At 39.3% G+C, this 13,704-nt stretch overlaps 1 protein-coding gene across 3 annotated transcripts in view; it reads left to right on the plus strand.

Annotated features, from left to right (window-relative positions):
* The window catches only part of CARMIL1 (capping protein regulator and myosin 1 linker 1), a 313,277-nt gene that overhangs the window by 212,692 nt on the left and 86,881 nt on the right, over positions 1–13,704 (plus strand). For all 3 annotated transcript variants that reach the window (XM_047797118.1, XM_047797119.1, XM_047797121.1), the window contains exons 22-24: positions 248–316; positions 3,416–3,509; positions 8,761–8,859. In XM_047797118.1, the coding sequence (XP_047653074.1) occupies positions 248–316; positions 3,416–3,509; positions 8,761–8,859 (262 nt within the window). The remainder of the gene's footprint in view (positions 1–247; positions 317–3,415; positions 3,510–8,760; positions 8,860–13,704) is intronic.

Below are 13,704 nucleotides of genomic sequence, written 5' to 3' on the forward strand. Positions count from 1 at the left end.
AATGTGTGTTGCTGTTGCTTTTCAGTATTTTTTTTTTTTCATACTGCTTCAGTAGAGAATAGGTTTGGAATAGAATATGGGAAGACACACTCATCTTTGCTTTGTCTGAGACAAAGCTCAACATTCTTCCTTGTTCCTTGTACTAAAATATCTACAGTGTCACCTACAAGAGATTTACCTGTAACAGGAGAATCGTTTCCTCCTTTCCTAAGTGACAGATCGTTTATGTGGTTTGGTTTCCAAACAGGACGGTTATATGGGACAAGAACAACATCACAGCACAAGGCTTTCAAGATATAGCTGTTGCTATGGAAAAGTAAGTTTTACATAGGACTTCTTTCTAGGAAAATAAAAAAGAATCAATGATGTTTGCGTTATTTATGAGATAATAGAAGTGGCAATGGACTGGGTGTCAGAAGATCTGGGTCTGGGCTAATCGACTGCTAACCAGCCATGGGACCAGGGAAAGCACTGACTTTCTTCTGGTGTGAGTTTCTTCATCTACAAAATGAGGGCAGAGATGCTTGTTTTGCCAAAGACATAAAGAGCGTGGCAGAGGCCCATGCAGTGGTTGCCTTGCTTCTACCTCCTTGTGGTTTTAAATCTGCTTCCACTGGGTCTTGCTTTTTTTGCCCAAGTTGACAACTCTGAATCCAGTGGTGAGAAGAAAGCTGAGGTCCAGAAAATAAAAATGAAATGGATGAAATGGCAAGGCCAGGGCTCATATGTCTCCTTTGTCCAAGGATGTTCTTTATTACCTTTGCAACTAAATGTCTGCAATTTTTGCTTTTTAGGGCTGCACCCGTAGCACACGGAGGTTTCCAGGCTAGGGGTCAAATCAGAACCACAGCTCCCAGCCTATGCCACAGCGTCACAGCAACTCGAGATCTGAGCAACGTCTGCGACCTACACCACAGCTCAGGGCAACACCAGATCCTTAACCCCCTGAGCGAGGCCAGGGATCAAACCCACATCCTCATGGATACTAGATGGGTTTGTTAACTGCCGAGCTACAACAGCCGTGAGTCTTTTTTGAATGCAGAACCTCCTATAAGTACTCCTATTGCACCACAGAACCTTTGGATGGGAACATTTATCTATAGATAGCAACACTTGGGTGCTCACAGCACAGCTTTCACCCTAGTGATGTTGTAGCCTGCCAGCCCAGATAAGTCTTTGTGAGGCTTCAAGAGGCTATATACCTAGTATTCCTCATTTCAAGATTGATGGGAGGGTTCGCTGGACCAGTTTGTTATGTATGCTATGCTCTAAGATGCGATGGTTTGAAACCACATTTGGTTGAAATAAACCATGCTGGTCTGAGGCATGATGAAAATTGGATGAGGAAAAAGAAAACCTTCAAGGCTGCAAAAAAAAAAAAAAAAAGACAAACTGTCTCTGTGTTTCAGTTGGCTGGATCCTCTTATGTCAAACAAAAGCCATTCTGCTAAAACAAAGCTAAAGGTAAAACATTAAAGTTATAGAAAGCATAGCCTTTTCTTTGCTGGTTATTTTACTTTAAGCCACTAAGTTGACTGGATGAAGAACATTTTTTTCCTTTAGATGACTATTATTAAGATGACTATTTTCTGTCTTTCTGTCTTTTTAGGGCCATACCAGCAGCATATGGAAGTTCCCAGGCTAAGGGTCCAATTAGAGTTATAGCTGCCAGCCTACACCACTGCCATAGCAACTCGAGATCTGAGCCACGTCTGCAACCCACACCACAGGTCAGGGCAACACCAGATCCTTAACCCACTGAGCAAGGCCAGGGATCACACCTATATCTTCGTGGATACTAGTTGGGTTTGTTAACTGACTGAGCCACAACAGCCACGAGCTGTAGCGTAGGCGAAGACGTAGCTCAGATCCTGCATGGCTGTGGCGGCAGCTCCAGCTCCGATTCAACCCCTAGCCTGGAAACTTCCATATCCCTCAGGTGTGGTCCCCAAAAGTAAAAACAAAACAAACAAACAAAAAAAACAAAGACTCTCATCACCAGTGCTGCTTGTTGCTTAGAGACCTAAGACAAGCCAGGTATGTGATGCCGATGATCCAGTTGCCAACACGTGACCCCAAAGGCCATTTTTCCTGAGTATCCTGTTGCATTTGGTGTGGAGAGAGAAGGCATCTCTAGGGCTTGAGTTTGCAGTAGGGGAGCAGGTGTGAGCGGTCATCCAGACACATGGCAGTTCAGAGCAGGGTCAGGATCGGAGGGCAGAGCGCAGATTCAGAGTTCTCTGTGTTTGCCTCACACAAAAAGTGACTCATCCCTGCCCCCGCCCCTTGCATTCTTGTGTCTCACCAGCTGGTCAGCAGCAGTGAAGTCATCAACAGACCCGGTGTTCATAGTTGCTTTTCTGGATGTCCAGAGCCTGGGGGACGTGGCTTTTGATTTTAAGGGCAAATTGCAAGGCCCCGCAGAGGTCAGGGTGTTGAGCCAGGCAGGAAGGTTTTTCTGAAGACAATCACTGGTCTTGGACTCACTTATTAAAGGAGCCCAGAGCCTGGGCAGGCTGTTTTTGTGGCTGCTAATGTCCTTGGCTTGGCAAGCAAAGGTTTTGGTTCTCTTTTGGGTTTTTCTTCTACTGTTCTGGCTCTGTCACAGGTCGTCACTGTGGTGATCATGGTACATTCAGATCTGTTGGTGACTGGAGTCCATGAGCAAGTTCATGCTGGACAGTTTTTTTTCCTAGCTCTTCTGTCCGTCCATCTAGCCTGTCCCAGTCTGAAAATTCTGTCCTTGCTGTAATTGAAAACTGAACGCAAAACAACAGAACCAGATTCCTTAAAGTTGTGTTGGTTTTGTAGACAGCGTGAATGGACAGGGTCCTCCCGGGTTGCAACGCACACGCGCGGGTGCCAAAAAAAGCTGATCAAGGGGCCTAAGGTGGTCTGGTAGTTTAGAATTTTAGAAAATTTTAGAAGCTCTAGCAACTTTCTTTTCGGATTTTAAAAAAGAGTGTCGATGAAACCACTAATATGTGGAATCTAGTGTAAGAAAAAAATGCAAAAAAACTTTTTCACAAAACAGACTCAGATTTTGAAACCAAATTGATGGTTACCAAAGGGGAAACGGGGGAGGGGATAAATTAGGAGGTTGGGATTAACATTAAACACAACTACTATGTATCAAATGGATAAGTAGCAAGGACCTGCTGTACAGCACGGGGAAATCTGCTCACTGTTCTGTAATAACCTAGATGGGAAAAGGTTCTGAAAAGACATGGGTATATGTGTATGTATAACTGATTCATTTTGCTGTACACCTGAAACTAACACAGCGTTCTAAGTCAAGTTATACTCCAATAAAATTTAATTAAAAACATTTTAAAAAAACCTAAAAAAGAGTGCTGAATTAAGGTAGTAGGGAGGTTATTTTTAAGTAAACATGCTATTTTCTCCTTTTTTCTAGGAACTACACCTTGAGATTTATGCCAATTCCCATGTACGATGCTTCCCAAGCCTTAAAAACAAATCCTGAAAAAACAGAAGAGGCTCTGCAGAAGGTACTGAAGGATCAATAGCTTAATTATAATAAGTTCACATCTGAATTGAGTTGTGTTAATAATAATTCTGAACATGTGAACAGGGCTTTATATTTTATAAAGCTTTTTTCCCATTAGCTTGTGTTCTTATGATCATGACCAGCATTACTGCGAAACGGGGGGGGAGGCATAAAATAAGAGAGACTAGAACCTGTGAAATTTAAGCGGAGTCAAATAACATTGTTACATCAATATGCCAGAGCTTAGGCATCGATAACTTCCTGCTGGTCTTTTGGAGAAGGTGTGGAAGTGAATATCGACCAGTACAGCCTTTATCCCTTTCATCCTCAACATTGAGAACCTTCCCTTCTTTCTTCATTAGGAAATTTAGGGTATTACTGAAATCTCACTTTACCATCTGTATGTCTGAATCCACATCCATTCCCATGTCTTTCTGGCAATACTAGAGGGTGTCAGGTACCTCCCCCTTTGAAGTCCAGCCATCCACGGCGCCCTTGACACCTCCCATCTCTGCCCTGTGCTGGAAACTTGCCCTGTGAGTCATCAGTGCCCTTGCTCATTCATATCTTCATCCTTTTCTCTCAATGGTTTTGGCTATGTTTCTCTCTACTTTTAGATATGCTCAGGTATTTCGCATCTGAAGAAGCCCACTCCACCTTTATTGTATTCTTTGAAATCTTTCTTCCCTCTTTGTTCTTTCATCTGGTGGTACCACTCTGTCCAGTCTCCTGAAACTTGACATTTTTCCCCCTACATTTTTGTAGCCAGTCAGTCACCAAGTTTACTGCTTCTATAGCAAACATCTTGCCATGAGCTCTCTTTCCCTCTACTCCTATTACAGATGCCTTTATTCAAACCTCATCACCTCTCAGCAGGATGATTTCATCCTCTTGTCAGTTTAAGAATAGCCATCTTACTTCATGGTGACTTTGATCAGATTAAACCCTTCAGTCCATTCCTCCCCAGTGGCTTTTAGGATAAAGCCTGATCTCCTTCACTTGGCATGAATGTCTGCCTAAGATCTGCCTCATTCACTGCCAGCCCTTGGTCTTTGTTTCATGTTTCGCTCTTACCAGCCCTTAATCTTTGTTTTGTTCTACCTTAGGGAACTTGTTAGAAATGCAAATTCTTGGGCCTCAGAAACTGGGGTGGGACTCAGCCCTCGGTATTTTTCTAAGCTTTCCTGGTGACTGTAATGCTTTCGAAGCCCTGCTGGCATCTAGATGATACTCATGCTTTTCCCCACCGTGTGCATGTCCCTTGAGATTGAAATTGAGGGTCAGCTCCTCCAGGAAGAGGGACCCTTCTCAGTCCCTTTCCCCTGCTAGGAAGGTGGTCCTCTCAGAATTTTCTGTGGTTCTCTTTGTCACTAGCTTTGTGACATTGTTTTAAGTTACCTGCCTTCACAAGTTTTTTCTCCCAGTGATTGTGAGCTCTTTGAAAGCTGCGCCTGTGTTTTTCATCTTTTTTTTTTTTTTTTTTTTTTTAATTCTCAAAAGCTAGTTGAGCACCTGTCATGCATGCTTGGATGTTCTTTAGACATTCAGTGAACCAAAAGGAGTAATATTGGGATCTCAGAGAATACCAAGTAGGATAAATACCCCCCCCCCCAAAAAAAAATCTACATGTAGGCATATCATAATCACCCTGCAGAAAACCAAAGACAAAGAGAAAATCTTGAAAGAAGCCAGAGGAAAAATACACCTTCCATATTGAGAAATTAGGATAAGGACTATATCAGCCTGTGAGTCAGAAATCAGGTGGGCAAGAAGAAAGTGGAGTGAAATATTTAAAGGATTAAAAGAAAACCAGCAGCCCAGAATTCTGTACTTAGCGAAATTTTCCTTCAAGAATAAAGAAGAGATAAAGACTTCCTAAGACAGCAGTGTTACAAGGGATGAAAGGAAGAAGTTGGTAAATCTCTCTTCTAAGGTCGCTGCTCAACTGATGAATAGTATCCAGTTGACTCTTGAACAGCATGGGGGTTAATCTGAGTATAACTGATAGTTGGCCCTCCTCTGCTTCCATGGAGTCAACTAACCATGGGCCATGTAATACTGTAGGATTTGCCGTTGCAAAATATCTGCTTATAAGTTCAAACCCATGTTGTTTGAGGGGCAACTGTAGTGTTAATTAAAATAGCAGCTAGATGAATTGTAAATGGGCTATTGCGGATGCTAAGACAGCCACTAAAACATTTATAAAGCAATATAATTAATATTCTAAGACAGGAGAGAAAAGTACAATCATATACAATTCTTTTTTTTTTTTTTTTGTCTTTTTGCTATTTCTTGGGCCGCTCCCTCGGCACATGGAGGTTCCCTGGCTAGGGGTCGAATCGAGCTGTAGCCACCAGCCTACGCCAGAGCCACAGTAACTCGGGATCCGAGCTGCGTCTGCAACCTACCCCACAGCTCATGGCAACGCCGGATCCTTAACCCACTGAGCAAGGGCAGGGACTGAACCCGCAACCTCATGGTTCCTAGTCGGATTCGTTAACCACTGCGCCACGACGGGAACTCCCATATACAATTCTTAAAAGCAGAGAAGGCTGAAAAATAGGAGTGCATTGAAAGATGAAACGAACAAATGCAGAGTATGCAGGCATGTTAATTATAAAACTTATGTTTATTAATGAAAATTGGTGACTGTAAAGCTGATATTTATTGGTTATTTGCTGATAATACTGTGATTTTATATAGTCAAGTCTTCTTTCTTTCTTTCTTTCTTTTTTTTTTTTTAATTTTATGGCCACATCTGCAGCATATGGAAGTTCCTGGGCCAGGGATTGAATCCGAGCCATAGCTGTGGCCATGCCAGATCCTTTAACCCATTGCACCAGGTTGAGGATCAAACCTGCACCTCTGCAGCACGCTGAGCTGCTGCATTTGGATTCTTAATCCACTGTGCCAGGGCAGGAACTCCTCAGGTTTGTGTTTTGACAGAACTCTATCCTATTAGGAAGAAATACAGCTCTTTAATTTTACTAAAGAGTGGTATTGTGATTTTTTTATACTCAAGTGTGTTTTTGTTTTTGTTTTTTGTTTTTTGTTTTTAGATAGGGGTCTTTTATTAAAAAACAGCGTTTTTGCCTTTGTGCTGCTTCTCTTTTAGCAATGAGACTAAAAATGTTGAACCGACTCTAGACTATCTCCAGGTTACTACTGCCCGGGGTCTGGCAAATATGATCATGATACTGCAGGCTCTTCCCCTTTCCATTTGCCCTGAGTCAGGCCCCTGTCCTTAGCCCCTGGGAGATAGGTTCTCTGTCCTGGCCTCTAATGGTGCACAGAAGGAACCTTTACCCTGTTTATTCGAGATGCCAGTACTTTTTTTGGGGTGATGTGTACATGACTGTAGTTAAAGACACTTGAGCATAGTTCTCCTTCCTTCCCCTTGCACTAGCTTTTATTTTACTTCATTATTTATTTATTTATTTTCTTTTTAGGGCCACACCTGCGGTATATGGAGGTTCCCAGGCTAGGGGTCAAATCGGAGCTACGGCTGCTGGCCTAGGCCACAGCCACAACAATACGAGATCCTAACTACATCTGTGACCTGTAATGCCAGATCCTAAACCCACAGAGCATGGCCAGGGATTGAACCCTCATCCTTATGGATATGAGGTTCATTACCGCTGAGCCATGATGGGAACTCCCTGTACTAGCTTTTAGAAATGAACTTTGAATGTTATTATTATTATTATTTTTTGAAATATTCCTTCCAGGCTCAGTCTGTGAAGAACCGTTGGTGCACCTGGGGAAGGTCTGGAAACGCGTGGCCCAGCCTTGGGTGCACTGCCTGGGTGTGAACTGAGCCTCTGGAATAAACAAGCTGCTCTCAGGCCTGGCCCACAGCCAGCGCTTAGTGAGGCCAAATGCAAAAGAACAAATCACAAAACAGAAGCACCCAAAGCTGGGTGGCAGTGTGTGCCTGTCGTATTTTAGGCAGGAGTCTTTTTTTAGCAAAGACATTCTACTTTAATGGTAATGTCACCTTGGAAAGAGATGACTTCTTGGGAAATAACAAGAGAAAATTAATGTAATATAATGTCATGGAATTAATGTGTCACTTTAATGATGCTTCATTTCGGGGATCTTTTCGTTTTTATAATTCCTTCATTTCTGTTTAGTAGAATGGTACATTTTATTCTGCTTTATAGTTTCCAGGGATGGTAGTAATTACAGGCTGTATTTTAATTGTTCCTAATTGGTATTAAGTAGTAGTCATTTTAGCATATGCAAAATTAAAATAAAAATGTAATAATACCGAAAGCATCACAGTTATTAGTTCTTCACCAGGGAACTATAGTGACAAATTAGAAGCCAAATGGTTAGGTTGCATTATTAAAACAAATAAAACAACAAATAGATGGCATAATTAGTCATCTCAAATTATTCTTTATGAGACTGATGTGTTGCCTACCGCGCTTTAGAAGGCACTTCAAATCATTCTTTAAGAAACACTTTAATAGGTATTTATCATCCCCAGAAGTTAATCCTCCATTTTTTTAATGTGTACTCATTGTATATCGTTTTTCTTAAGCACTTTATTTCAATCTGGTTATTTGTACATTTGAATTTTTCAGAAAACTTGGTCTATGTATAAAAATACCATTGTCAAGCAACTTCAAGATATCTCACTTTCTGTAGAAATCCATTTTCTTATTTTTGGTAATTTTGCCAAAATCATTCCTGTATTTGAGAAAATCTGTAAACCTGATGAATTAAGGGAACTAGTATACGGCTTTGAGTTGTACGAGCCTGTATTCTTCCAATGTTGTGGCTATTTTCTCCTCCCCCCCGCCCCTTAAAATAAAGAATTTTCGGAGTGTTGGTGGATTCTACCACTGGAATAAGCCTAAGAGGATCAGAAAGTACCATCCATGTACCACAGGAGTATTTATTTGACTTCTGAACTGTTTATTGCTTCAAAATTCATGAGGAAGAAAGATGCAGGAAAGGGACAAGAAGTCACTAAGGGACATCTCTAACCCTGCAGGCAATTAATCACTTGGTTGTCTTTGTCAACTAGAGTCACATAAAAATTACTGCCATTACCTGCCAGTTAAATTTCTCACTAAAAACTCACATAAGGCATCGTGACCATAGCCAGTTTCCCCATCTCTTAGTCTTGGTGGGGTCAGGGCCCTGGTAGGGTTTTCAGTCCAGCAACGGGCTGTTTCAATTCTGACTTTACTCTCTGCTCAGTCGAAATGTGTTCTTGAGAGAGACATGTGCTTCATTTCCAGATAGAAAACTACCTGCTCCGGAATCACGAGACTAGAAAATACCTTCAAGAGCAGGCCTACCGCCTACAGCAGGGCATCGTCACCAGCACCACACAGCAGGTAAGAGGGCGCCAGTCTTCTCCTGGTGCCAGTTTCTACACCTACTCATGCTAAACCGACCCCTTTAAGAGCCAGGATCCCAGGATGTTTATTGTTTGTTTGGATCATTCGCAATGGAACTGGAAGAATCCATTTCTGAAAATGACGATAAGTGTAAGTAGAGTTTGGGGGAGGATGTAGAGGGAGGAAAATGTAGGTTAATTCTAATGCTAAATATGCACTTTTCCTTGATGATTGTGTGCTTCTTAAGATTGTCAGTAAGGTGAATCTTTTACAACTATTGGGAATCCTTGATTATATATAGATGATCAAATCCAGAGGGTGGTGTAATTTGCTACTTTGGAGATATTCTGTCCCCTCAACGCTCTCTCATTTCTATGAGTAGCAAACAGATTCTCAGATTCTTCTGAATAACTAAGAATTTGTTGACTGTTCATTCACACTAAGTGCTTAAGAGAAATCTGAAGTGTTTTTCTCTTTTAATTCATACCTCTTCTCTCTACCCAACTTTAGAATTAAAAAAGAATGGAATATTTTCCTCCAAAAATATTAACCAAATCCAAAGATCATAAGATATTTGAGACAAACCTATAAGGTGTCAAAGAAAGAACAAGATAAACCCAAGAACTAAGCTTAGATAATTCAAAGTACAGCAGAAGACTTTAAAAAGAATATTGTAGTTAGTAAGTTCAGTGCAACCGAGAGAATATTATATCCATAAAATAGGAATTAGCTGCTATGGAAAGGAGTAATCAGAGAACAAGAAGCAATGCTTAGCAACTGAAAATATGGAAACCGTAATAGAGAATTAAATTAACTAATAGGGCAAAATTTAAGCTTGTATCTCTGATAGAAAACAGGGAAAGTGTTTATAAAAAGACATGAAAAATATGAGAGACATGAAAAATATGAGAGAAAACTAAGTCAAAATAGGGAATAGATGTAAAAAATGCCTTCTAATAGGAACTTTGAAATTTAAAAAGAGACGTAATAGAACAAGTTAAAAAGAGAGAAAGTAATAGAAAAGAATTTCGCATGAATCTTGGAGTTGATAGGACCAGGACTCACTGAAATTAATCTGAATAAATGGGTAAAGCCCCATATCTGGTCAAAACACTTAGAATAAAGAAAAAAGCATCTTTAAGAGTTCCAGAGGGAGTCAAAAGGCTATCTTACAAGGGGACTAGAACCAGTTCTTAGTATCAGTCTCAATTATTAGAAACAAATGAGGTTCAGAGAGGGAATTTATTTTGAACCAAGAATTCTGTTATCTAACAGTTTAATCAAACAGATGTTAGGGCAGAATAAAACTGTATTTGGATGTGGATTCAGAAATTTTATTCTCAAAATATTCCATGTGAAAAAGGTTTTTTTTTTGTTGTTGTTGTTGTTTGAGTAAATTCTCTGGCATAACAGGAATAAGAAAGTAAACAATATGAGGTATAAATAAGGAACTGTAGCAGAAATGAATTCATCAAAGTTATAAAAGCTGAAAGAAAGCTTTAAAAAAAAATCTCCACTTTGGGGAGTTCCGTCGTGGTGCAGTGGTTAACGAATCCGACTAGGAACCATGAGGTTGCGGGTTCGGTCCCTGCCCTTGCTCAGTGGGTTAAGGATCCGGCGTTGCCGTGAGCTGGGGTGTAGGTCGCAGACGTGGCTCGGATCCCGCGTTGCTGTGGCTCTGGCGTAGGCCGGTGGCTACAGCTCCGATTCGACCCCTAGCCTGGGAACCTCCATATGCCGCGGGAGCGGCCCAAGAAATAGCAAAAAGACAAAAAAAAAAAAAAAATCTCCACTTTGGAACAATCTGCTTTGAGCTGCAGAGGTAATAGACATAGGATTCCATTTCTTTCTCTGTGGATCCCATAATCATCATCCTGTACCTGCATTTTAGTGGATTTAAAATTTTAATATCAATTTAAGACAAGAAGGGAACACCTAATTATTGTTACACTTAAAAATGTGCATGTTGGAAATGGTCATGTAAAACTAATGAAATTAATTAAAACTAGGATTAGAAGAGGGAGGCAGGTGAGTATAAGTGTGCTAAATTCTTAGTTTTTATTTCATGAAAGCATCTTCTATTCTCTGTCATTCATAAATCTGAAATACAAATGTAAGTTCATTATTTATGTTTAAAATAAAAGCCACTATGTTGTCACTACTGTGGTTTGGGTGGCTTGGGTCACTGCTGGAGAATTTCCACATGATGAGGGCACAACCAAAGAAAAATTGAAGCCACTAAAAGAATTTAAAATACAGATGGTTTTCAAAAAATGTTTATCTCAGTAGATTGAGAGGAACTGACTGGTAGGGAAAGTTTTGTCATTTGAGATCATTTCATATGGTTTGTACTATTTTCTTACCTTGTTCAGATGTCATTTTAATTTTTTGTGGTGTCTTTGGTTTTGGTATCAGGGTCATGATGGTCTCATAGAATGAGTTTGGAAGCATTCCTTTCCCTTGAATTTTGGAAAACTTTGAGATGGATACGTGTTAATTCTTCATTCAGTGTTTGGTAGAATTCACCCGTGAGGCATCTGGTCCTAGACTTTAGTTTGTTGGGAGTTTGTTGTTATTTTTATTTTTTTGTTATTGATTTAGTATCATTGCTGGTAATTGGTCTGTTCGTTTTTTTTTTTTTTTTTTTTTTAATTTTGACTGACTCAGTCTTGGGAGATTGTATGTTTCTAGGAATTTATTTCTTCTAGGCTGTACATTTTCATTTTATTGGTGTATACTGGTTTTTAGTAATCTCCTATAAGCCTTTGTATTTCTTTAACTTCTCTTTCATTTCTGATTTTATTTATTTGAACCCTCTCTCTCTCATTTCTTGATTAGTCTGGATAAAGGTTGATCAATTTTGTTGATACTTTTAAAGAACCAGCTCTTAGTTTCATTAATATTTTTTTTTTGTCACATTTATTTCTGATCTGATCTTTAGGATTTCTTCCTTCTACTAACCTTGGGTTTTGTTTGTTCTCCTTTTTCTAGTTCCTTTAGGTGTAAAGTTAGGTTATTTATTTGAGACTTCTCTCGTTTCCTGGGATAGTCATGTTATTGCTATACACTTTCCTCTTAGAGCTTCTTTTTGCTCTAATCATCCCACAGATTTTGAATTGTCGCATTTCCATTTTCATTTATCTCCAGGTATTTTTTTTATGTCCTCTTAGGTTTCTTTAAGGATCTATTGGTTGTTTAGTAGCATATTGCTAGCCTCCACATGTCTCTGGTTTTTTGGGTGTTTGTTTGTTTGTTTTTGTGGTTGTTTTTCTTGTGGTTGATTTCTAGTCTCATACTGTTCTGGTCAGAAAATATGCTTGATATGATTTCAGTCTTAAATATATTGAGAATTGTTTTACGGCATAGCATATGATCTGTCCTGGAGAATGTTCCATGTGCACTTGAAAAGAGTGTATATTCTACTTTGGGATGAAATGTCATTTTAATTTTTGTTACTCTTTTTTTCTTCAAAGAGAATGAAAGAAAGGTGTCCATAATGCACCATGTATAATCTTCCAAGTAGGTAAAATGATATGAATCACTGAATAGATATGCATAGAGATTTCACTGAAATATTAATGATGGTTAGTTATCACAAGTGCTGTGAGTAGGTGAGTTTTATTCTCTTATTCTTCATCATATTATTTGAATGCTTTACAGTAAGCATCTATTATTTATATAAGGAAAAGTAAAATGATGGATGTTGAGAAAAAGAAAAACAGTAATTATGAAAATAGTGAAGTAATGGAGTTTTGAGAAGGAAAACATTATTCTGACTTTAACAATGCCTTAAAAATCTAATTTTTTTTTTCCTGCAAGGGACTAACATTAGCTTTTCATACTTTAGGGTTTACTGTTATTTCTTGGTATTAGTGTTTAACATTAAAAGCAATGAGAGTCCTAAAATCTTACATTGAACCTTTGCCTTGAGTTCCTTTATGAGCTACTATAATGCAGGCTTTTCTTCATACGATGCCCTTCTGCATTTTTCCCTCATTCACAGGGGTTTTGCTCATCCAAAAAAAATTTACTGCCACAACCTTTAATGCTAATTCTTAAAAGTAAGTTTCGTCTTCTCAATCGAGAGGAAATTATGCACAGGAGGCATATAAGGATGTTTAATTCTTCATGGGTGACATCATTCTGAATTATTTGAGTCATTATGCACTAGGTATATTGCCCCCTTTTCACTTTGGGGATTTCTTAGGACATGGTGATTAGCAGTTTTCAGACTTTAATTGTTTCAGTTGCCTTAGGGGAGATTTATTTCCTGCAGACTTCCTATTGAAGTTTCTAGAAATCTGAATACAGAAAGAATAGACCCTCTGTAACTAGTCCTCCTGCCAACCTCATAGCCTGTCATCATTCCCAGGTGACACCGAAGGAATTAAAATATGTTTTAATGAAACACTGAAGTCTCATAAATGTTCATGTATTTGTTTTTGTCTCTTGTCTTTGTTCAGGAAAGGCTTTCACAAGACTCAACATCCCACCTCTGCTTTTAACTCTTCTTTTCTGTCTCATAACCCTCTTAATCCAGAATCAGCATACTTTGTCTGTGAAAAGCCAAATAGTAAATATTAGGCTTTATAGCTTGTATAGTCTCTATAGCAACTATTCAACTATGCTGTCTTAGAGCGAAAGAAGCCATAGACAAAGCTACTGGAATGAGCGTTGTTTCAATAAAATGTGATTTATAAAAACAGGCCCAGAATTAACTGTAGTTTGCCAATTTCTGCTAAGTCATCTCTCTCTCTCTTTTTTTTTTTTTTAAAAGAGGCAATTTTATTAGCTAGAGTGTTTTACTCAGCACAGTCTTTTTCCTTCCTTTCATGTACAGAT

Source organism: Phacochoerus africanus, chromosome 9 (genome assembly GCF_016906955.1).
Source record: "Phacochoerus africanus isolate WHEZ1 chromosome 9, ROS_Pafr_v1, whole genome shotgun sequence".
Classification (NCBI taxonomy): Eukaryota; Metazoa; Chordata; class Mammalia; order Artiodactyla; family Suidae; genus Phacochoerus; species Phacochoerus africanus.